The 24,803-nt window shown below is 49.3% G+C and overlaps 1 protein-coding gene across 2 annotated transcripts in view; it reads left to right on the plus strand.

Moving 5' to 3' along the window:
- AKAP8 (A-kinase anchoring protein 8) overlaps positions 1 to 24,803 on the plus strand; it is an 81,129-nt gene that overhangs the window by 30,311 nt on the left and 26,015 nt on the right. Inside the window, exons 4-10 of one of the 2 annotated variants that reach the window (XM_033924077.1) lie at positions 1,183 to 1,317; positions 2,700 to 2,958; positions 3,708 to 4,185; positions 4,749 to 4,878; positions 9,546 to 9,589; positions 22,418 to 22,454; positions 24,367 to 24,454. In XM_033924077.1, coding sequence (XP_033779968.1) covers positions 2,807 to 2,958; positions 3,708 to 4,185; positions 4,749 to 4,878; positions 9,546 to 9,589; positions 22,418 to 22,454; positions 24,367 to 24,454 — 929 coding nt within the window. In that variant the 5' untranslated portion in view covers positions 1,183 to 1,317; positions 2,700 to 2,806. The remainder of the gene's footprint in view (positions 1 to 1,182; positions 1,318 to 2,699; positions 2,959 to 3,707; positions 4,186 to 4,748; positions 4,879 to 9,545; positions 9,590 to 22,417; positions 22,455 to 24,366; positions 24,455 to 24,803) is intronic. The other variant, XM_033924076.1, reaches the window with a different exon arrangement.

Raw genomic sequence — 24,803 nt, forward strand, 5'->3', positions numbered from 1 at the left:
ATCCAGAATCTATTACCTTCAAAGGGAGGCCATTTCAGACCTCAAATTGTCCTCTAATTTTTTTACAAGACTAATACCAGGCCCTCTTATGAATTTTGCTGCTGTCACATGGGTGCACTCGACCACCAACATTTCTGAGGCTGTTGTGCAGAATATCATATTCCTTATAATGCTTTTAACCAAGGCCATGTTAAGATTGCTACCCTAGCCTGAACATTACTATTTGGATAATGTTTTGAAGAGTGATCACGGTATACTTTTTATAGCCAGCTTTGCTCAGCAGTACCTTTGTTTGGCAGAAATGCAATGTGACTTAAATGGTCATATGAGATAAACGCTTAGGAGCCACTTCAGACTTTCTTGGGTTCCCTTTATGGCTCTCATTTGATAAGGAACTACTCCAATTTGTGAAACCCGAACATGTCAAATACGCTGAATAAGTGCTACATAAGTCTGTGTCTGGGCTTTGCTCTATTCACAAAGGAGACTCGGGAGCAATTTTGGAAACATTTCTTGATGGAAAGCTTGATGATTGCATGGAACAGCCTCTGGGTAAAGGTGGGAGAGTTCTAAATGGTAATGAAATTCAAGAAAAGCAGAGAATACCTTAGATGAAATCCTAGTTATCAACTAGGCTGTATGGCACTACACCAAGAACGAAATTGGGCAGAGACTAGGTGGGCTCAGTGGTCTCTGTCTGCCGTCAGATTGTTTGTTTTCTATGCATCATGGGTTAAATGTCACAAATACATTTCTTGTAAATGGGTGGTTGTTTTAAAATGATACTGCTTTTCCTTTTGAAGGCTTGAAATAGCAAAAGTTAAACAATCAGATGTAGCAGGTTTACATTTTTGGCCTGTGTTTTTATTTGATATTTTCACTCTTTATTAGTGTATATGTGAGAGTTCAACACTTGCTGCGTACTCCACTTATTTTCCAGGTGGGGACCTTGGGATTTTTAAACTGCAACCTTCTGGCTTGAAAGCAGAGACTCTGCCATGGAGTTTAAATAGCAGCTCCCTCAGCTGAGCTTGTATGAACCTCCTTGTCTACTGCAGTCAGGTTGCTCATGTCCAGCCCATTGTTACTCTGCCTGGTCAGAGTGGGTGTGGGCGCTCAGGCAGCATTGTCCTTCTGTAGAGCAGTGAGAAACTGAACCGTTGTTTTTTCTCCTATATCTAGGATGCTTTGCTGGAGTGAAATTGTTCACGACAGCTCAGATGCGGAGAGTTTCACTAAGCCGTTTTCTGCTCAAATGAATAAACCGTATACCGATTTAAATTCTCTTCTAGCATACAGAAGGTGGCCTCTCCCCAGGTAACCTTTTGCAGTTTGAAAATGACAGCAGACCACTTTTGAGTTTGGAGAAAGAAGAATAGGCCTGTTTTGTTTTATAAGTTACGCAAATGGCATATGATTGTAGTCGGTAGCACTGTCTATAAACATTTGACTTTGACAGCATCTCCCTGCTAATTTATTCTTTAGTCTGCTCTGGTGACACCATACTCGGTTGGGTATTCCGGATATCCATAATGAATACTTAAGAAGCTTATGTAGATCAGAGACCTAGTGTATGCAAATTGGTCATACTTGTTCATTGTGGAGATCCTAGAAACTTGATTGGATTTGGTTTGGGGATTGCTGCTTTTAAGCTGTGTACCTGTACAGCTAAAGAGAGGAAATCAAAGCACTGCCACTAGCAGTGCTAAGATTAGCAAAATTTATAATCCACACAAAATGTAGTGGCCCATCGACTTGTGTCTTAACAGATCAGTAGCACCGATTTCATTCACACTGCCGCTACCGGTGTGCAGAGAAGGGAACTTCCTTCGATAATGCCATAAACCCTTTGAGTGTCAGACCTGCTAAAGAGCTCCTGAGTTCAGTTGAGCATTGTTTAAACTGTTGGCACTTTCTGTGTGCTTTCAGTAGGCTGGAGATTGGCTACAATTTTTTCCTGAAAGTAGGTCAGCTCCTGTGCAGGTGCATTGGTAAAAGATGGATTTGAAGTAAGGATGTAAATGCTATTGAAATAAATAACCTTTTGAAGAACTGAAATGTTAAATAGCCCTGGCTATTATTTAAATATGTGCATTTTGAAAGGCCTGCTCTAGGCTACAAGGACAGGAAGGTTCAGCAATAGAGGCTGGTCCTGCTCCAGTTAGCCACACAGCAGAACAGCAAACACATGCTGGGCTAGTGGTAATCTGGGCATAGAACCAACAAACCAGGCCAGCGGTGGTGGCAACAGGAGGTGGATGTATGATTACTGCTTCGCTGCATCAGCTGTGTCCAGGTGGGGAGGGGAAACCAAAAGCAGTGGCAACAGCCCCTGGAGTGCTGCAAAAAGAAGTGACTGAAGGGGCTGCTCACAGCCCTTCCCCTTCACACGATTGCATGCTTCTCAAGGTGTGTGTGTGGAACCATACTGCATGCCAAGGTTGGTCACGTGTCAACTTGAGTGGCGTCTTGTTCCCCACTGTAGTGTGGGAAGTTTTAATTAACTAAGTGAAGATGAAACAAGGACTTTACTGTCCTTAATTTGAAGTTAGTAATATGAGCACATCTGAATGAGGATTCACAGGGCAACCAAACATAAGAATTATCTAACCGTGTCATTTTAAAATAGACCAGATTAATTTTTTTTTTTCCCATTTGAATGAATTCCGTTTTATAACCTTGCTTCCTTTTCCTACAAGGGTATGAAGGCTATGATTATTACAGCACCCAGGCCACCGAGACTACGCCTGCCTTCACGTACGACTACAGCACACCTGCTGTCACTTGGGAGGCTCCAAAAGTCGATATGAGTATGGCCAGCGGAATGAGCACAGGCACGGTGGTGCCTGGTGTCACGATGGATACTACCAGCAATGAAACTTCTGATTCCATAATCGCTAAGATAAACCAGCGTCTGGACATGCTGTCAAAGGAAGGACCAGCACAGCAGCAGGAGAGGTGAGAAGCAACACTAATTTAATGACTTTCACTGCATCATTGCACACAGCTTATCACTGAATAGAGCATAGAGTAAGTCAATTATCCCGATTTGTCCCTTTCAAATTATAGTACGTCTGTTCCAAACTTTAGATGTTAATCAAGAAAGCTGTTCAAAGTATGTTTTCTGTTAGTTTTCCAGCAACAGTGTAAATATCCCAGCCCTCCAACAGTGTCCGTTTATAATGATTGCTTGGGGTCAATATTAAAATGTATGAAATCTGTTTACAGTGTGTTCCAGTTGGCCTCATGAGCATTTGACCTTACTAGGTCAGAATTATTGTAAAGAAATAATAATTTAAAAAAACACTAGAAGCTTTCTTGTGCCACTAAGAGCATATACCAAATCACAGCAATCCCCATATCAATGTATACAGTTGCTTGCTTAAGAATTTATCTTCAAACATATTGCAGTAGCATAAGATACAGTGCCAGGCAATATCAGTATAACATGTCAACATAAAGTTTTGAGGTAAGTCTTGCTAATTGTACTTTTTAAAAGGTTACCTTTTTCAGTAACTTGGGAGATGGTTGGCGATATAAAGAGGAGTTGCTCAGCACAGCCCCATGGTTTGTGGTTCACACCTTGCACCTGGGGGTCTTTAGCTAACCCAAATCTGAATGTAACTTTCTCTTTAGAAGTAATGGTTTGGCGGAGCATGTCTCTGTGCCTTATTAGCTACTGATTGGATTCCTTGCTTGCTGTGCAGCTCTTTCAGGTTTGAGTCTTTCGAGTCCTACGACTCAAGGTCTTCACTGAACGACCGTGATCTGTACAGATCCGGCTTTGATAACAGTGAGGCTGGAACTGATCGTAATGATTCCTTTGGAAGCCGCTTTGACAACTCTTCCGGCAACCGCAGGGATCAGTCCCGCATCCGAGGACGTGACAACTACAACCCCAGTAGAGGGAGGGGCCAGACTTGGTCCCGGGGTCGTGGAAACTCTTTCAACCGCAACGACCACTTCATGCCACCTTCAAGTTCAGAGCGACTGTCGGCACGTTGGAATGAGCTGAACTATATGGGCGGGCGGGGCATGGGTGGGCCCAGCCCCAACAGGCTGCCCTCGCTCTTCTCCCAAGCCCTGGTCCCTGACTATGGCATGATGGGCATGCAGGGAATGGGAAGGTTTTCTGGCAACATGCCATATGGCGGCGGCAGAGGGCGAAACAGAATGCGAGACAGAGTAAGTACTTTAGCATTTGAAACCATCAAATCAGTTGTGAAACATTCTGCAGTGAGCTTTCCAGTCTTGGCGCCCTTTTATTCAGAGCACTGTTGTGTTAGGGGGATATTTAGGAAAATGCTGCCCCAATTTATTCTGAATTCACAAGTTACCCCATAAGGCTTGCCTAAATATAAAGGTGTCCTTAATGGGGAAGATAAAATGAAAAAAAAAACTATCCAGTCTTGAGTTCATAGTACCTTGTTTAGCTGTTCTATTTTATAAGCCAATCAAAGGTAAAATGTAGGAATCCATAGAACAAAAACAATTCTCTCTGAAAGCTGCTTACATTCCTTTTTATTGGCAAATTCCCAATTATTTTGTGGGTTTAATTTCTTACCAGGTTTTAAGAGTGGTGATTGCTCCCCTAGTTGTACAAGCAGTTGGGTAAAGCTACTATATATTTGAGGATAATTAATTAATTAAAATCAAAAGGTTTGGGTTGTATTGGCTGTACAGTGGAACAGAGAAGATAATTCTCCAAAGGTTAAGAGATTTTTAATGCACACATTTTGTGTTTGTAGCCAAAGAGAGGAGGCTTCCGCAGCCGACCAGGAGGAGAAACTGGCCAAAAGCGGAAACAGTCACAAAACACAGAAGAATCGGATGGCAAGCGAACCAAGACAGACGCAGAAGGGGATGATTCTGAGAAAGGTGTGTATTTTTGGGATCTGCAGCTCTTTGCGTCCCAGATTTGCCTTTAGCTGCGTTTTTTTGTGGTAAACACAGTTTTTGCATGGCATGGTTATTTGTATATACTTTGAAGGTGTGGGGTTTTTTTTTTTTTTTAATTATTTTTAAACATCCTCTTTCCCAGAGTAGATTTACAGGAAAACCCAGGTTTATTGCCAGTCCTAGCTTCTCCTCCTTGGACAGATTGAAGAGACAGTACTTCCCCTGACCACTAGGTAGGAAAGAAGGCTTTAACAGTAGATGTCACTATGCAAGTAGCTGCATTTCTTCTTGGACAGCAAGGGTGTCATTGCATGTTAGTGCCAAATCAGGTTAAGCTTCTAAACCCAGAGAGCTTTCTAAGCTCATGCAGGAACTCCTGCACTACAGTCAGTGTTGTTAATGGCTAGTCTTTCCACAGTAAAGGGGAGAGGTTTAGAACAAACGCCAGGAAATTCTTTTTCACCCAGAGGGTGGTGGATACATGGAACGCGCTACCGGAGGATGTGATAAGCAGAAGCACACTACAGGGCTTCAAAGAAGGTCTGGACAGGTACCTGGAGGACAAAGGGATAGAGGGGTACAGATAAGAGTAGAGGTAAGGTTATAGGGATAGGATTAGAGGTAATTTATAAAATTAGTCAGAGACCACTGTTCAGGCAGTGGACCTGATGGGCCACCGCGGAAGCGGACCGCTGGGCGAGATGGACCTCTGATCTGCCTCAGCGGAGGCAACTTCTTATGTTCTTATGTTCTTAGTAGTGATCAGACAGGCTTTATTAACTTCTTGTCAGTCACATATAGCATTTTAGATCTATGATATCATAGTTTCAGATTTTGCTGTAGTATTTGCTTGCAGGATCAGTCAGCATGCCCGAAATGAAGCCAATATTCAAAAGACGCCCTTCAAGTAATAACAAAATGTCTTAATACAGCGGACACCCATAAGAAGCATATCCAGTGCATGGTAGAAGTCACAGGATTGTGCAAGCTGTGCGAAAGATGTTCCCTAGAGCTAGGAACAAATATTTAAATAAAGAGCGGGGCTTCCCAATAAATATGAAGTCTTCGGGCAATCCTTATGAGTCATCCTCCTGCAGTATTGTCTCTCCCGGAACAGCTTCTATCCACAAAAAATGCCCTAAATCTGCCACATCTCAAAAGAATAAGACAACACAGGGTAAGGGATATTGAAGAAAGGAGCAATCATTCCGGTCTTCGTCAAGTGGTGCCACATAGTGCTACCTCTGGTGCAAAAGACTCCACCTTGAATATGTCACTATGCCTAAATAAGGACAGGGATTCTCCAGCACTTAAGTGTCACATGCAGAACTCTTCTCTTATTGGCTCCAACAGCAACGGTCCTGAGGGGGCAGGGTTTGGCACTTATATTTTTTGTTTCAATCTACATTAACATTCCTTTTCCAGGTAAAGGTTCAAGATCGATCAATTTACTTGGCAAGAGGATGTTTCAAAATACTATGTTAAATGCAGGGTTTCAAAAAGCCCACTCTATTATTTATGTAATACAGTGTCACCTTTCACATCTTTGGGTGAATCTTTTTGATCTGGATCAGTGGTGCCATAAGCGTCATTAGACGAGCATATGATGCTTATGATTCAGCCTCCAGAGAAGCAGCTGTAGCAATAACATTGAGACTTATGGCGTGGCTGAAAGCTTCTAGTTTTAGGAAGGGTGTCTACAATTACATAACAAATGCTCCATGCAAAGAAGAAAATTTATTTGGAGAGACGATGAAAAACAATGTTAATCAATAGATAAGAATACAATATTTATATGATATTTTTGATTGAAATATTTGAGGGAAGGGTGGGTGGGGAGGGAATAAATTTATGTATTTACGATGACAATAGAAAGAAATTCAAGTGATGTATAAAAGCTTTAAATGATGTACAAGTGGTTAAATCTATGTTATTGTGTTGCAATTTTTGTACACTTGATGAAAGTTTTAAAATGAATAAAGAATTTATAAAAAAAAATAATAAATGATGTAATATTGTGTACTTGTAAGATGAAAAAATGAATAAAGAATTTAGAAAAAGAAAAAAAAAAGGATAATGTCTTTAATAAAAGATAATTGTTCTGTTATCTAGTCATTGACGGCACATAATCTTGACTCAAATAAAGCCATATGCATTAAGATATCAGGGATCTTCAACATATTTATAAACGACCTGGAAATTGGTACGACGAGTGAGGTGATTAAATTTGCAGACGATACGAAGTTATTCAGGGTAGTGAAGACGCAGGAGGATTACGAAGACCTGCGACGTGACATAAACACGCTCAAGAAATGGGTTGCGACATGGCAAATGAGGTTTAACTGGATAAGTGTAAGGTGATGCATGTCAGTAGCAAAAATCTTATACGGGAATACAGGATGTCTGGTGCAGTACTTGGAAAGACCCCCCCCCCCCCCCCCCAGGAAAGAGACTTGGGAGTACTGGTCGACAAGTCAATGAAGCCGTCCGCGCAATGTGCGGTGGCAGCGAAAAGGGCGAACAGAATGCTGGGAATGATTAAGAAGGGGATCACGAATAGATTGGAAAAGGTTCTCATGCCGCTGTATCGGGCCATGGTACACTATCACCTGGAATACTGCGTCCAGCACTGGTCGCCGTACATGAAGAAGGACACAGTACTACTCGAAAGGGTCCAGAGAAGAGCGACTAAAATGGTTAAGGGGCTGGAGGAGTTGCCGTACAGTGAAAGATTAGAGAAGCTGGGCCTCTTCTCCCTTGAAAAGAGGAGACTGAGAGGGGACATGATCGAAACATTCAAGATATTGAAGGGAAAGACAGGTTGTTCACCCTCTCCAAGGTAGAGAGAACGAGAGGGCACTCTCTAAAGTTAAAAGGGGATAGATTCCGTACAAACGTAAGGAAGTTCTTCTTCACCCAGAGAGTGGTAAAAAACTGGAAGGCTCTTCCGGAGGCTATTATAGAGGAAAACACCCTCCAGGGATTCAAGACAAAGTTATGTACACACGGGTAAAGTTAGTCTCAGGGCACTGGTCTTTGATCTAAGGGCCGCTGCTAGGCACGATGGACCACTGGTCTGACCCAGCAGTGGCAATTCTTATGTTCTTGGGTAATCCTTATCGAAGACCATAGTCATTATAGAAGATACCATATTTACTCAAATATAAACCGGGATTTTGGGGCAAAAAAATTGGCCCAAAAATGAGGGCCTCGATTTATATTCAGGTCATTGCCCCCTCCCAGAATTTTTTTTTTTAAGGCCGCCGCTGCCGCCAGGCTCTGCCTTCGCCTCCCTCCCTGCCCTAACCTCATATGGTATCTCATCTTGAGGATCCGCGGTGGAGGTGCAGCAGGCAAGAGCAAGTTTTCAAGTTCCTGCCCTGCTGCTAACCGGCTACCGCGAGTTCCTTCAGCCGCTGAGCGACCCGAGCAGAAGCGTGATGTGGCGCTGCTGCTTGGTACTGAGAGGCATCCTTACTAGCTCCCGAGAATTTGCGGCCTGGCCTATATTTCCGGCGCCTACTTTAGCTGGAGGCGCGATTCCGTACCCGGCGCCTTCACGTGATTGACACATGATTGGCGGCTGCTGACGACAGTGCCAGTTACAGAATCCGGGCCTTAGTGAACACCATCTTATGCAAAACAACACAAATTAGCCGGACAAGTCTTGAAACTTGGGAAGTATGGCAGTAGTGTAGATTAAATAATCCAAAATACAAAAGTTACTAGCCAGCGGTGGGATAGCCCCAGGAGATCAACATTGAATATCAAAAGTGGAGAAAAAGCCTCATAAGTACACACAATTCTCCTGAGGCTATCCCACCACTGGCTAGTAACTTTTGTATTTTGGATTAATTATTTTGTTGTTACTATTTTTAAAAATTTTTTGGCCCAGGCATTGAAGTAAAAAGCACTTGGCACTTTTTCTAGCACTTTAAGAGCACTTCAGCACATTATATATAAAAGATTTTTTGCACAATTTGTATTTTTGCACAGTCCATTGACGCTGCTATTGATTTTTACAATTATTCCGTCATGGGCGCGGTAAAAAGTTGGACTTTTTAGACATTGCGATATATTATCTAATCTTATGATTAGTTGCAGCGTTATTGGAAACTGAATCATCATGTTGTTGAGAATGATAAACGTTTGATTTTAATATATTAACTTGATAGCTAAAAATAAAACAAAGAGCTGTGATTCAATAAAGAATATCCCATATTTTAATAAAATTTTTATAATTTCCATTCTGTACCGTTAATGATCTTTCCATTCTATATTTGTGACATAATGAATTCCACCAAAAATTAAAATTAAGCCTCCTATAATCTTTCCAATTATTAGTAATATGTTGGATGGGCTTTGAGGGAGGGTGGGGGGGGTTACATTTGTATTTATAGGTTATAATGATAAGATGTTCAAGTGGTTAAATGTGTTTATTATGAATTTTTGTACACTTGATGAAAGTTTAAAAATGAATAAAGAATTTAAAAAAAAATAAAATGATGTAATATTGTGTTCTTGATGTAAGATGGAAAAACGAATAAAGAATTAAAAAAAAAATTTTGTGGAATATTGCTGTAGATTAGAGTTGTGGCAATTTCGCCACAGTTAATGCTATTCTTGTGCTTTTTTTTTTTTTGTAGAAGATGCAGAAGGTGAAGATAAGTCTGGAGATGGGGACAAAGCTGTAAGTTTCTACATCTGTTTTGTGATGATGCATGTTTTCAAGGCACTTCCAGCCAAATTGAATAAGTAGTGACCAGTCATATCCAGTACCATAGATTACTGTGCTACTTTGTGCATCGTTATGGTATTTGCTTCCTCAGACACACGTATGTCTGCTATTGGATGTTGTATAACTTTTTATTACTTAATACAGGGTTCATCTTTCTTTTTGATTTACACTACAGTCAGGTTCAGCCAATAAAGAGTTACTGGCATGTGGAGATCTTGGCTGAGGGTCCAAGCTCACTTCTTTGCCTTTAGGACTGGGAATTGAACTGTAAACCCTCTGCCCAGGAGTGCTGGACTGCCCAGCCTCATTATTTGAACTATACAGGGTTTCTTTCATCTTACAATCTAGTTAATATGAGATGTGAAGAACCCCCGCCCTGATAAAAATGACAGGGATACTGGATTTGTTAGAGACCATATGTAAGATTTAATTATATAAGGCAAACAAACGTGCCCTCCAGCAGTAAGAGGAACTGAACTTTGCTGCACTTCAGTTAGCATAAAAGTCTACATCTAAACATTTTTACTCAGAAAAGGAACACAAAATGGAACAGCAGTAAGAATAACCATTTTTTTTTTTGTATAACAGTAAAACACTACCTGCAGTGGGAGTGTTCAGTCGCAAATCTATTTCACAGCAGCATTGTATTGGGGTGAATAAATCTTGTTTCTTTAGCACTCTCCAGACCAGTAGAGGTTAACTTTACGATTGGGTATATATCTAATCATGACCAGCAGGTGGAGACTGAAAACAAAACTTTGGGACAGTATATCCTAGCCCCTCCTCTCTATTTCCCTCAGTCTTCTTTCAGTCTCCAGCAGGTGTTGAGTGATCTGTACCCATCTCCCTTGGTAGGGCTGTTGGAATTTGTTTAGAGGTTTATTGTCCCTGTTTTTAGCCGGACGGAGCTTGGACGGACTCTGTTTGGGGGTTCGTCCGACCTCGGGGGTGTCAAACCCGGCGGGTCACGAGCGGGGTCCCTCCCCCCACTTCCTCCACCTCCCCACATTTTTTTAGAGGAGCCTCAGCAGTAAGCCTTGCCCCCTAAATCAAGCAAGGCATATTGCTTCGAGAGCCTGTGGAGTCTGTTCTGTAAAAAAAAAAAAAAAAAATCCTGAGGTAGTGCTGGTCTGAAGGGTTGTTTCCCTTTAAGAAAACTGTATTTTATCCCAGGACAAGCAGGCATGATATTCTCACATGTGGGTGACGTCATCTACGGAGCCCCGGCGCGGACAGCTTTTCAAGCAAACTTGCTAGAAGTTTCAAGTTTGCACACTGCACCACGCATGTGCGTGCCTTCTGCCCACTAGAGGGCGCATCCCACCTCGTGGTCCTCAGTTCAAATTTTTCCGCGGAGCAAGAAAGCCCTGTGGATCTGAGCTCCAGTGTTTTTGCCTTCTAGCTGCCGCGTTTAGTTTGTTTATTGTTCGGATTAATCGCGGTGCTGCTTTATTTTTCGTCTTACAAAAAAAAAAAAAAAAAAAAAAAAATAATAATTGTTTTTCGTTGGGCTCCGGGGGCTCCCGGAAGCCTGAGCCGGGGAACGTCGGTCGTTCCCGGCCTTCTTCTTTTTCTCGTCGATGTCCCGTCCTGTTACGGGATTCAAGAAATGCAGCCGGTGTGAGAGACTACTCTCCATCACCGACCCTCACCGGTGGTGCATTGTCTGTCTTGGGCCCGAACATCCAACAGCCTCGTGTGATCGCTGTGCTACCTTCCAGAACAGGGCCCTCCGTCGCCGTAAGGCCAGAATGGCGGAATTGTTCGCCGTCGACGCGCCGCCCAAGGCCTCGACGTCGGCCCCGGCTTCGGCCCCGGCCTTGACCTCGGCCTCGGCGTCCTCGGGGGCCTCGGCGTCGCCTCGGCCCTCATCTTCGAAGCCGTCGTCATCGAAGCCAGCTTCGGGTAAGTCCTCTGTTCCATCCCCTTCAGCAAAGAAGCCATCCTCGAGTCAGGCCAAAGCGGGTGGGTCGACCCCGGCCCCGCATCGGACCTCGACTCCGCACACCCCGAGGGAATACTCGAGACCGAGGTCGCCCTCCAGGGAGTGTGCCCCGGACTCGGAACTCCCCACCTTCGTGGGGATTCCGGCCTTCCAGGATCTCCTTCGAGCCTTGATCTCATCGGAGCTGTCGGGAGCCCTGGAAGTGCTGCAGCGTGCTGCGGGCCCGGCGACGTCGACCTCGGCCGGGGCGCCCTCGGCCTCGGAGGCCCCGGTCTCGGCTCCCTCGACCTCGGGAGCCCCGGCCTCGGCGACCTCGGTCTCGGGTATTGCGGCCCCGTCCACCTCGGTCTCGGCCCCGCCCCGGACCTCGACCTCGGGGGAGCCTCCTGAGCGCAGTGTCCGCCCAAAAGAAAAGTTCCGCAGAGTGCGCCGACTTTCCTCCTCGGCTTCGGGATCTTCCCCGGACGCCTCGCCCTCGAGGCGACCTCGGACGAGGCGCCGATCGAGGAAGCCTAAGCGACCCCGGGGCTCGCCTCGGCGCGATCGTTCCTCGTCGTTCGGGGGCGAGGCGCTGCAGGTGTCGGAGTTGCGCCTCGATAATCCGAGGCTCCTCCGCTCACCTCGGGGAAAGTCTTCCCGCGCCGCCTCGCCGAGGAAACGGGAGAGGACCCCACGGACCCCGGGATCCTCCCCCAGGGACTCCCCTAGGAGGATGATTTCACCCTCCCCCTCGAGGGCCGTGGAGAGAGGATCCTGGGATTCAGGATCGGTTAGGAATCCTCAGTATTCCCATGAGGCCTCCCCCCGCTCCTCGGTGGGACGGTCGAGAACCCCGTCCCCCCAGGCTAGGCCGTCCTCCTTCTCATCTTTTGTCCAGGACATGGCCCAAGCCCTGGGGATTGACCTGATGGTAGGTTCCAAATATTCCAAGGAATTTCTAGAGGAACAGGACCTTCCCACTCCCCCTAGAGAGGTACCTAGACTCCCTCTCAACAGTGTCCTCCTGCAGACCTGGCTGAAGAACTTGTCGAGCCCTCTTACAGGCACGTCTGTCCCGTCAAAAATGGAATCAAAGTATAGGACGATTCCCCCGAAAGGGTTTGATAAGGCGCAGCTCTCCCACCAGTCCCTCCTGGTGGAATCTGCCCTTAAAAAATCACAGCCCTCACGGGTGTCTGCGGCGGTTCCACCCGGCAGGGAGGGGCGGACCCTGGACAAGTTTGGCCGTCGCCTCTATTCAAACACTCTGATGGCCACCAGAGTTCTAAATTACTCCTTCACCTTTTCCTCCTACTTGCGTGGGATGGTGAAGGACCTTCCTCAATATCGGAACTCGTTACCGGACTCCAAAAGAGCAGGATTCGATAAGTTTATGTCCAACCTGTCTCAATTGCGGTTGTACCTTTTCCATTCAGTGTACGACACCTTTGAGCTGGTTTCGAGGGTGTCGGCCCTCGCAGTGGCCATGCGCCGCTTGGCCTGGCTTCGCACCCTCGACATGGACCCAAACCTGCAGGAACGTCTTGCAGACCTGCCCTGTGTGGGGTCCGAGTTATTTGACGAGTCTTTGGAGGCGGCGACCAAACGGTTGTCGGAACAGGAACGCTCTTTAGCATCCCTGGTCCGCCCCAAACCTAGGCCCCCGCCACAGAAACCTTTCCGGCCTCCGCCGCGCCGGTACCCCCAGAAGTCGACCCCGTCCTTCTCAAGACCGCCTCCGAGACGTTCGTCTCAACGAGGCAGAGGGGGACAAACCCAAGCCCCGGCGCAGGGCCCTTCTAAGCCCGCGCCTTCCTTTTGACGGGCTGAGCGGACGGGGCGGGTTCCCCTCCGCACCTTCACCAGAACCCCTTCCTATCGGGGGGCGTCTTCGGTCCTTCCGGAAGGCATGGACCGCGATTACCTCAGACGCTTGGGTGCTCCGGATCGTCTCCGAAGGCTACTCGCTCAATTTTGTGTCCTCACCACCGGACAGTCCCCCAAGTTTAGCCTGGTGCAACCGGTCGCAACTACCGACCCTTCTGACCGAAGCCAAAGCTCTCCTGAAGCTTCGGGCGGTCGAGCCGGTCCCCAAGGACCAGTGGGGGACGGGATTTTACTCCCGTTACTTTTTGGTCCCAAAAAAGACCGGGGACATGCGCCCCATACTCGACCTCAGGAAGCTCAACAAATGCCTGGCCAGGGAGAAATTTCGAATGCTATCTCTCCCGGTCTTGTATCCTCTCTTGGAGGAAGGGGACTGGATGTGCTCCCTCGACTTGAAGGAAGCATATACCCATGTCCCGGTGCACCCCACCTGCCGAAAATTCTTACGATTCCAGGTGGGAGACCTACACCTCCAGTACAGAGTCCTGCCCTTCGGCCTGGCCGCGTCCCCACGAGTATTCACGAAGTGCATGGTAGTAGTGGCGGCAGCCCTGAGGTCTCGCGGGCTCCACGTGTTCCCTTACCTGGACGACTGGCTCATCAAAGCCCCGACCAGGGAGGAGGTTATCTCAGCGACCCGACAGTCTATTGCCTTCCTGCAAACCCTCGGATTCGAGATAAACTTTCCAAAGTCTCAGTTGAGGCCGGCTCAGTCTCTTCAATTCATAGGTGCGGTGCTGGACACGGTGCGCCTGCGCTCCTACCTTCCGACCCAACGGTTGGAAGTCTTGGTACGGATGAGCCGCCAGGTCTCTCAACTACCAAGGGTGTCGGCCAAGCGCATGATGATGCTGCTCGGCCATATGGCCTCGACGGTACACGTCACGCCATTTGCGAGGCTGCATCTGAGGATCCCTCAGTATACACTCGCATCACAATGGCGCCAGGAGTGCGATCCGGAGTCGCGCCTCATTTCGGTGACTCCGCTTTTGCGGAAATCGCTAAGTTGGTGGACAGACTCTTCAAATCTGTCCACGGGACTAATGTTTCGCACTCCCCCATTTCGCAAGGTTCTGACCACGGACTCCTCGGACTACGCGTGGGGAGCCCACCTCGACGGTCTTCGCACACAGGGCCTGTGGTCGGCGGAGGACCGTCGCTGTCACATCAACGTGCTAGAGCTTCGGGCCATCTTCCTAGCACTTCGAGCCTTCGTTCACGTAGTACAGGACCAGGTGGTCCTCGTCCGCACGGACAACCAAGTAGCAATGTACTATGTGAACAAACAGGGGGGAACGGGGTCGTGGCCCCTCTGCTCCGAGGCCCTTCGCCTCTGGGAGTGGGCGGCCTCCCGGAACATCTTCCTCCGGGCGGTCTACATCCAGGGGGAACTGAATTGTCTGGCGGACAAACTCAGTCGACTCCTGCAACCCCACGAGTGGACTCTACACTCAGCAGTTCTGCACGAGGTCTTCGCTCGCTGGGGAACGCCACAGGTAGATCTGTTCGCCTCTCCGGAGGCACACAAACTACCACTATATTGTTCTCGGATGTACTCGCGGGATCGTCTGGAGGCGGATGCCTTCCTTCTCGATTGGGACGGGAAGTTCCTCTATGCATTCCCTCCTTTCCCTCTGATCATGCGAACGTTGGTACACCTCAGATCGTCCACGGCCACGATGATTCTCATAGCTCCTCGGTGGCCGCGTCAGAACTGGTTCTCCCTACTGCTCCAACTCAGCGCCAGGGAACCCCTTCTTCTGCCTGTCGGTCCTTCTCTGCTATCTCAGAATCAAGGATCCATGTTACATCCCAATCTGCAGTCATTGCACCTGACAGCTTGGTTTCTTGTTCCCTGACCCCTCCGGACCTGTCTCAATCAGTGAGGGAAGTGCTGGAAGCCTCCCGCAAGATCTCGACGAGGCTTTGCTATTCGCAGAAATGGACCAGGTTTTCCACCTGGTGCTCTTCTTTCCTCCTGGACCCGGTATCGGCCCCGGTACCCTCGGTTCTGGACTACTTATTCCATTTGTCGCGCTCTGGCCTGAAAACCACTTCGGTGCGTGTCCATCTTAGTGCGATTTCCGCCTTCCACCAACACCTGGATGGACGCCCTCTGTCTCTCCATCCCTTGGTGACACGCTTCATGAAAGGATTACTCAGGGTTTGTCCCCCGCTCAAACCTCCCCCAGTCGTATGGAATTTGAATGTGGTTTTAGCTCAACTGATGAAACCACCCTTTGAGCCACTCAACAAGTCCCTCTTGAAATTTCTGACTTGGAAGGTGGTGTTTCTGATTGCCCTCACCTCCGCTAGGCGGATTGGGGAACTACAAGCCTTGGTTGCGGACCCACCCTTCACCGTATTCCATCATGACAAGGTGGTCCTCCGCACCCATCCTAAGTTTGTCCCGAAGGTTGTTTCTGATTTCCACCTCAATCAGTCCATTGTCCTTCCTGTGTTCTTCCCTAAGCCCCACTCCCATCCTGGCGAGACGGCGCTTCACACGCTTGACTGTAAGAGGGCGTTGGCATTTTACCTTCAACGCACCAAGTCCCATCGGAAGGTCCCGCAATTATTCTTGTCCTTCGATCCCAATCGATTAGGGCACCCAGTTTCCAAGCGCACTCTGTCTAACTGGTTGGCGGCGTGCATCTCCCTTTGCTATACTCAGGCTGGCCTTCCTCCCCCGGGTCGAGTCACGGGGCACAAGGTCCGAGCAATGGCAGCTTCGATAGCCTTCCTCCGTTCCACCCCGATGGAAGACATATGTAAGGCTGCCACTTGGTCTTCGGTTCATACATTCACCTCTCACTACTGTCTGGACACTCTGTCCAGGAGTGACGGCCGGTTTGGCCAGTCAGTTTTACAAAATCTGTTTTCTTAAAATTGCCATCCTCCCACCTGCCCTTTTTGGTTTGGCTTGGAGGTCACCCACATGTGAGAATATCATGCCTGCTTGTCCTGGGATAAAGCACAGTTACTTACCGTAACAGGTGTTATCCAGGGACAGCAGGCATATATTCTCACAACCCGCCCACCTCCCCGGGGATGGCTTCTAAGCTAGTTATGGAACTGAGGACCACGAGGTGGGATGCGCCCTCTAGTGGGCAGAAGGCACGCACATGCGTGGTGCAGTGTGCAAACTTGAAACTTCTAGCAAGTTTGCTTGAAAAGCTGTCCGCGCCGGGGCTCCGTAGATGACGTCACCCACATGTGAGAATATATGCCTGCTGTCCCTGGATAACACCTGTTACGGTAAGTAACTGTGCTTTACTGTATTTTTTCATGTAACCAGCACTTTTTTATAGCTAGGTCGCGTATGGAGCAATTGTGCCCTTCTCCGGGGGAGTAGGCCACAATTTTAGTCCAGCCGCGAGGCATTCGCGGCCGGCCTGAACTCGGCGGTTTGGGTCGGTGAGGTGGTGGAGCTCCGTCGGCAGCGGCTGCAGGCGCCCAGAGCTCCCCGCCGATGGTGCCTCGCGAGTCGGCTTGGAGCAGTGGGGAAGCCCGGTCTTCCACAACCGCCCACGGAGGGATTCCCCGAAGGTTTCCCTCTCAGCTGATTTTTTGACAGCTGATGCCGGCTTGCCTGCTTTAGCGGCTGAGACTATTCAGGTTTCTCAGCCGCTTCAGGCTATGGAGGGAGCTTTTTTGGCGGGAAAACCGCCATCTTCTCTGTCTGGCCCCTCCATTTTGTCTTCCACCTCAGGTGACCTTCCCCCTGTTTTGGCTAAGCAGGGGCAGGTTTCTGCTGGGTCCCCTGCTGTGGCAGGGAGTCCCTTGGGACCCTCGGGGGGTTTTTCCCCTGATTTTTTCTTTTCATTATGCAAAGCCTATTTTCAGGCGGCTGGGGGTCCCGGTTGCGCCCAGGGGGTCTCGGGGGGTGGGGTTTCCTCCGCGCTCCCTGCGGCTTTGCCTCTCTCGTCTGACGTGACGTCCCCTCCGCCGCCTCTCTTGTCCAAGCGTCCGCGGGTGTCGTGGGACGAGGATTTGTGGTCGGAGGAACGTGTCGGTCTGGAGGAGGACCTGGACCCTTCTGAGGAATTCCAGGACCCTCTGGAGGGGACGGAAGCTGGCGGCGGGTTGTCGGGTTTCCCGTTCTCCAGTGACGAGGCGTCCGTGGTGCGCCTTTTTCAGAGAGATGAGCTGCCTGACCTTATTCAACAGGTTTCTTCGGCTTTGCGTTTTGAGGACGCGCCGCCGGAGACTCCGCGTGTGGGGGACCCTCTGTTACGAGGGATCCGTTCCGTTTCCCGCTCTTTTCCTATGCATCAGGATATTCGGGATATTATTCTTGAGCAGTGGAAAACGCCGGAGACGCCGTTTCGGCTGGCGCGCAGCATGGCTCGCCTGTATCCCATTCCTGAAGGGGATCGGGCTACGTTAGCTTCGCCAGTCGTGGATGCGGTGGTCTCGGCTATTTCCAAGCGGCATACCGTGCCTGTTGAGGGCGGTTCTGCCTTGCGGGACTCTGAGGAGCGCAAATTGGAGACCATCCTTAAGCAAAATTTTCAAGTCTCTGCCTTTGGGGTCCAGGCGGCTATTTGTGGGGGACTGGTCGCTCGCGCCGTGTTTCGGTGGGCGGAGCGGGTCTTGGATCGAGAGTCTGACGACTGGTCTCTGGTGGATCAGGAGGTAGCGAAGATTGAGATGGCTGCCTCATTCCTCTCGGATGCTCTGTATGACTTGGTGCGGATCTCGGCTAAGTCCATGGCTTTTGGCGTGGCCGCAAGGCGTGTGTTGTGGCTGCGCGCTTGGGCGGCGGATGCTGCGTCCAAAGCTAAGCTTACTAAATTTCCCTTTCGGGGGTCGTTTTTATTTGGAGAGGACTTGGATAAGTTGATTCAGACTCTGTCGGACTCGAAAGTTCCCCGTTTGCCGGAGGACCGTGCCCGCCCGGCGTCTCGGGGTGGTGCGGCCCGGGGGCGTTTGCGGGAATTTCGCAAGTATCGCCCTGGGCGTGGGGCTGCTTCTTTCCAGTCTCCGGGGTTTTCCCGGGGTCGGTTCTTCCAGCACATGCAGCCCTTTCGGGGGGCCCGTCGGGGGGCAGGGAATCCCTCCGCCGGTTCCCCCGCTTCCCGTCCTGCACAATGACGCCTTGCCGGCGCCCCCCTTGGTTCCGGTGGGGGCCCGGCTGCGCGACTTTTTTTCCCAAATGGGCCGAGATCACGTCCGATCAGTGGGTCCTGGAGGTGGTGCGGGACGGTTATGCCCTGGAGTTCGCCCGCTCTCTGCCGGATTTTTTCCTCGCTTCTCCGTGTCAGACTCCTGGGAAGACGCTGGCGTTTCGCCAGACCCTTCAGCGCTTGCTAGATCTCAGGGCAGTAGTTCCAGTGCCCCCCCCGGAGTGGGGCACGGGCAGGTACTCCATTTACTTTGTGGTGCCCAAGAAGGAGGGGACTTTTCGGCCCATCCTCGATTTGAAAGGGGTCAACAGGGCTCTCAAGGTTCCCTCTTTCCGTATGGAAACGCTGCGGTCGGTCATTCTGGCGGTTCAGCCGGGGGAGTTTCTCACTTCTCTCGATCTGACGGAGGCCTACTTGCATGTTCCTATTCGGACCTCTCATCAGCGTTTCCTGCGCTTTGCGATCTTGGGTCGGCACTATCAGTTCTGTGCGCTTCCCTTTGGGCTGGCCACGGCTCCCCGGACGTTCACCAAGGTGATGGTGGTCGTCGCGGCAGCCTTGCGGTCGGAGGGCATCCTGGTACACCCTTGCCTGGACGACTGGTTAATTCGGGCCAAGTCGTTGCAGGAAAGCTCCCGGGTTACGGCTCGGGTGGTGGAGTTTCTCCGGTCGCTGGGCTGGGTGGTCAACCTTTCCAAGAGTCGGTTGGTTCCGGCTCAGCGTCTGGAGTACCTCGGGGTGCTGTTCGACACCTCCTTGGGGAAGGTCTTCCTCCCAGAGGCCCGGGTGAGCAAATTGCAGTCTCAGATTCGCCTGCTTTTGGCGTCCCGGTGTCCTCGGGCGCGAGATTTCCTCCAGGTCCTGGGGTCGATGGCGGCGTCCCTGGACGTGGTGAGGTGGGCGCGGGCCCACATGCGTCCTCTCCAGTATGCTCTGCTCCGGAGGTGGTCTCCCCAGAGGCACGGGATGGATGTTCCGGTTCCCCTGCGAGGCTTGGCGCGCTGCAGTCTGCGTTGGTGGCTCCGGACCCCTCACCTAGTTCAGGGGGTGGGTCTGGATCTTCCGCAGTGGACGGTGCTCCTTACGGATGCGAGTCTCCTGGGTTGGGGGGCCCAGTGTCTGGGTCACTCAGCTTAGGGAACCTGGTCCACGGAGGAGGCCTCCTGGTCGATCAACGTGTTGGAGACCAGGGCGGTCCGGCTGGCGCTGTTGGCTTTCCACTCCCTTTTGTTGGGCAAGTCGGTCAGAGTCCTGTCGGACAATGCCACGGCGGTGGCTTATGTCAATCGTCAGGGGGGCACCAAGAGCACTCTGGTGGCGCAGGAGGCGGCTCGGCTCATGGTTTGGGCGGAGTCGCATCTTCTGGACCTCTCGGCCTCTCACATTGCCGGGGTAGAAAACGTTCAGGCGGACTTCCTCAGTCGTCACTTCTTGGATCCGGGAGAGTGGTGTCTCGGCGCCGAGGCGTTTCAGTTGCTAGTGCGTGCTTGGGGGCAGCCCCTGATGGATCTGATGGCTACAAGTGGCAACGCCAAAGTACCCCGCTTCTTCAGTCGTCGCAGGGACGGTCTGGCCGAGGGTCTGGATGCTCTGGTCCAACCGTGGCCAACGGAGGGGCTGTTGTATGTGTTCCCTCCTTGGCCATTAGTGGGCAGAGTACTGCTTCGCATTGTTCGCCATCCGGGGCTGGTGGTCTTGGTGGCTCCGGATTGGCCTCGTCGTCCGTGGTATGCGGATCTGGTGAGGCATCTGGTGGCGGATCCTCTTCCTCTGCCTCTCGAGTGCGATCTTCTGACGCAGGGTCCCATTCCCATGTTCGACCCGTCTCCCTTTTGTCTTACGGCTTGGCTCTTGAAAGGGGCCGCCTGAGTAAGAAGGGATATTCCGACAAGGTGATCTCTACACTTTTGGGGTCCCGGAGGCTTTCTACCTCTCGGGCTTATGTACGGGTTTGGCGTCTTTTTGAGGAATGGTGCCGAGCGCGGGGAGTGGTCTCCTTTCGCGCTTCTCTGCCTAACATTCTAGAGTTTTTGCAGGATGGCCTGGATAGGGGCCTGGCCTGGTCTTCTCTTCGGGTTCATCTGGCGGCCCTGTCGGCTTTTCGGGGGCTGGTGACAGGTCAGCGTTGGTCAGCCATTCCTGATGTGATTCGCTTTCTTAGGGCGGCCAAGTTGATCAGGCCTCCCATAAGGCCCTCGATTCCCTCTTGGGATCTCAATCTGGTTCTCTCTGTTCTAGTGCGCCCTCCTTTCGAGCCGTTGGATGGCTGTTCGTTGAAGGACCTTACGCTGAAGTCGGTCTTTTTGGTGGCCATTACTTCTGCTAGACGGGTGTCTGAGCTACAGGCTTTCTCTTGTAGGGCTCCCTTCTTGGAGTTTTCGAAGGAGCGGGTTGTTTTGCGGCCTGTTCCTTCCTTTCGGCCGAAGGTAGTTTCTCCTTTTCATGTCAATCAATCGGTGGTCCTCCCGGTCTTGGGTAGTCGGGAGGGTTCTTCTGAGCAACGACAGCTGCGCAAGTTGGATGTCGGTCGGGTCCTCCATGCTTATGTGCAGCGGACCCGGGATTTTCGGAGCTCCGATCATCTCTTTGTGCTTCTGGCGGGTCCTCGTCGGGGGGCTGGCGCTTCTAAGGCTACTATTGCGCGTTGGATCAAGGAGATGATTACTTCCGCTTATCTTCTGAGTCAGAAGCCGGTTCCGGAGTTTCTCAAGGCTCATTCCACTAGGGGTCAGGCGGCTTCTTGGGCTGAGTCGTCGCTCGTGCCTCCGGTGGATATTTGTAAGGCTGCGGTTTGGTCCTCCTTGCATTCATTTGTTCGGCATTATCGGGTAGATGTTCAGGCGCGTCGGGACGCGGTGTTCGGTGAGCGTGTTCTGGTATCGGCCCTTCGGGGGTCCCGCCCGTGAGAGGGACTGCTTTGGTACGTCCCAATCGTAAAGTTAACCTCTACTGGTCTGGAGAGTGCTAAAGAAGGAGAAATTAGGTTCTTACCTGCTAATTTACTTTCTTTTAGCTTCTCCAGACCAGTAGAGGTCCCCACCCTGTCTGTTGTTGTTGTTGTTGGGGCTGTTGCGCGGGCAGTTTTTGGTTTTTGCTGCGGGTTCTAGTATTTTTCTAGGGCCGGGGAGAATTAAAGAACAGCGGCTGTGGCTCGGCTGGCTTAGCTGGCGAGCTGTGGGGACCTTCTTCCTTCGGGAATTTCTCCTCTGCATTTTCCAACAGCATTTTTGGGTATGTTATTTGTTACTCCTTTCGGAGTATTGTTTTTTCTCTCTGTTGTTTTCCAGTTCTTGGTTCTGCTTGGCTATTCGGCAGACTGAGGGAAATAGAGAGGAGGGGCTAGGATATACTGTCCCAAAGTTTTGTTTTCAGTCTCCACCTGCTGGTCATGATTAGATATATACCCAATCGTAAAGTTAACCTCTACTGGTCTGGAGAAGCTAAAAGAAAGTAAATTAGCAGGTAAGAACCTAATTTCTCCATACTTGGCTGAACTTTCATGGTGCTGCTGAATTGCCTGTGTATTTGTATCTACTTATTTGGTGAAGTATATAGTACATAGAGTTATCACGTATGTTTTTCTTGGTAACATGCAAGTGAGTCTTGTTTTAGCCCTCCTGATCTTGAAAAGGGGCGAGAGGTTAAAAAAATTTGCACAAGAAACCAGAAGTGAAGGCCTGGCCCAAGTTGTGCTCATTTTAATTTTGTAGTCAAGGGTAAACAGCCTGATGTGAATCCCTGACCCACATGTAGGCTGAAACACTTCACTGTATCTGGTAAAAGACAATTCTGTTTATAAAACAATGTATGACTTGTGTTTTTTTTTTGTTTCTTTAACAGGAGAATGAAGAAGGTGGAGATAAGGAGAAGCAAAAAGGTAGGTAAACATAATTGTCGACAAAGAGGACTAAACCAGCCACATATATAAATATTCACCGGCACATAGTTCAGTCGAGTAAAGTTCTGAGTGTGTGCATCAAACGCAGTATCCTGTTTCCAAGTGGCCAGTCCAGGTCACAAGTACTTGGCAAGATCCCAGAAGAGCACAACAGATTTTATGCTGCTTATCCTAGAAATAAACAGTGGATTTTCCTAACCCTGTCTTAATAATGCAGGTAAGCAACTTCACTTCCTGAGCATCCCTCCAAACTGGTCCAGACGGCTGGGTTATGCACTCCTACCAGCAAGTGGAGACTGAGAAGCTCTGATTTTTGAGTAAGCTTACAAATAGCCTGTGCAATTGTCAGGAGGTGTCAGTATTTCTCAGTCTCCTGCAGCAGGAGGAGGGTAAGCCTGTGTAGTCTGGATATCTGAGGGATTAGGCCCAGGGCAGGGGTCTTGGATTTGGGATTTTTTATTTTTTTTTGTCTCTTGCGTGGAGTACCTTTTTGGCTGGCAGGGGCTGTGTCCTGAAGGGGATCTTTGTGCCCTGGGGGGTGTTAAACTCAAGTGGTTGGGTCTTTCCCTCCCTCCCCGCCTTTTCCCATCCCATGTTCTTTGAACTTGTGACCCTCAAGGGTGATGGTGTGTTTTTGTTCCTCTGTCCCCCAGTGCAGGGAAAGGAGCCTAGAGTGCTATTTCTAATTGTGGGGGAAGGGGGGGGGGAGAAAAAGGGCTTGCCCTAGCAGTGGTAGGTTTCCATTTGTGAGACAGTCCTTGGACTAGCTTTTCAGTTCTGAGGCTGAGGCTGGAGGTTGTTCTCTCCCTGGAATCATGTGCCATGACCTCTAACAAGCTCAAACACTGCCAGAAACAAGCGGTAGGGGCTTCAGGCCTGTGCCTACATTGTGGGCACCCTAAGTCGACTCACTGGGGCAGCGCCTTGATTGTTAGTGCTGCGGCTTAGTTTGTCTCCCCTTGGAGAGAGCTTCAACAAAGTGAGATCAGCTGGTGGTTCTTGTTTTGACAGGAGCTACCACCATTTTAGAGTTGTCTCTAGCACTCAGTTTTAGAGCCAGGGCCCACTGCACTGCATTCTGTCTCTGGGGTTATGTATCGGACCTTCTGTTCAAAGAAGGCAGTTGCAAACTAGCAGCATCAGCAGAGGATGCCTGTAGGGGATCCTGTACAGCTAAGAAGCATAAAATGCAGATGGCAGAAGACCTAGATGAGGCGACTCCACTGTCGGGTGCGAGCTGCTCCTAGAAGACGAGGAGGATACTCTAAATGGGGATTGGCAGGAGTTCTCCTGAGTGGTGAGTATGTTCCATGGGGATAAGCTTCAGGAACTTATTGCTTCAGTTTCTTTCACATGAAATTTTGGTGAATCTTCATGTAGTGTAGAGCTCAAGAAAGTAGACCTGGAAGCCATTCCTGTGCATCAGGATATTAGGGGGAGGTCATGCAATAAAAAAAGGGAGGTTCTGTCACTCACTGCACTTAAGACTGCCGACGCTGGCTGGTTCAGTGTGACTGATCACACAGTCTTTATTGTGGGCCGGGGGGGGGGGGCAGAGAGAGAGAGATGGAGGTAGAATGGGGTTAATCTTAATATTCTGTGTTGTTATAAAATACTGACATTCTGAGGACTACACAGACTATTTGTAGGCTTTCTCAAGAGTCAAAACTTCAGTCTCCACCTGCCAGTAGGCGTGCCTAACCCAGCAGTCTGGACCAGTTTGGAGAGACTAAAGGAAAAAAATTGGTAGGTAAGACTTCATTTCTCTTTTCTCTGGTACACCTCTTTTTTATATGAGCGTGTCTTGAAAGCAGAAAGCTTTTCTCTAAAGCTTGCATTGCAAATTCCTTCCCCATTTTGGTGAGTAATTTGGAGTTTACTTCACCTGCAGGCGGTGAAGATGATGATGAAGAGACAAAAAAGAAGAAACGAGAAAAGCAGCGGAAAAGGGACAGAATGCGTGACCGCGCTATGGACAGGTGTGTGACTGTGTTTGCCCTGAACAAAATGACTCCTGGGTTTGAATTACAGAATTGGGGATTAGAAAACCACCACTCTTTTTTTTATTTTTTATTATTATTTATTCATTTTACATCTTACAACAAGTGTATCATAAAATAACATTTAAACTTATACAATATCACTTGATTCTCTTATCAATTTAACTTAAATCATAATATTTAAACCCTCCCTCCCAACCCTACTAATTCATATGTAGTACATATATCAGGTAATATATTATATATTCTGTCCTATTAATCTAATCATTTAATATCAAATCAGAAATCCCACTCCCCCATACTTTGCAATTATACCTATTAGGGAAAA

This window comes from Geotrypetes seraphini, chromosome 16 (genome assembly GCF_902459505.1).
Source record: "Geotrypetes seraphini chromosome 16, aGeoSer1.1, whole genome shotgun sequence".
NCBI lineage: Eukaryota > Metazoa > Chordata > Amphibia > Gymnophiona > Dermophiidae > Geotrypetes > Geotrypetes seraphini.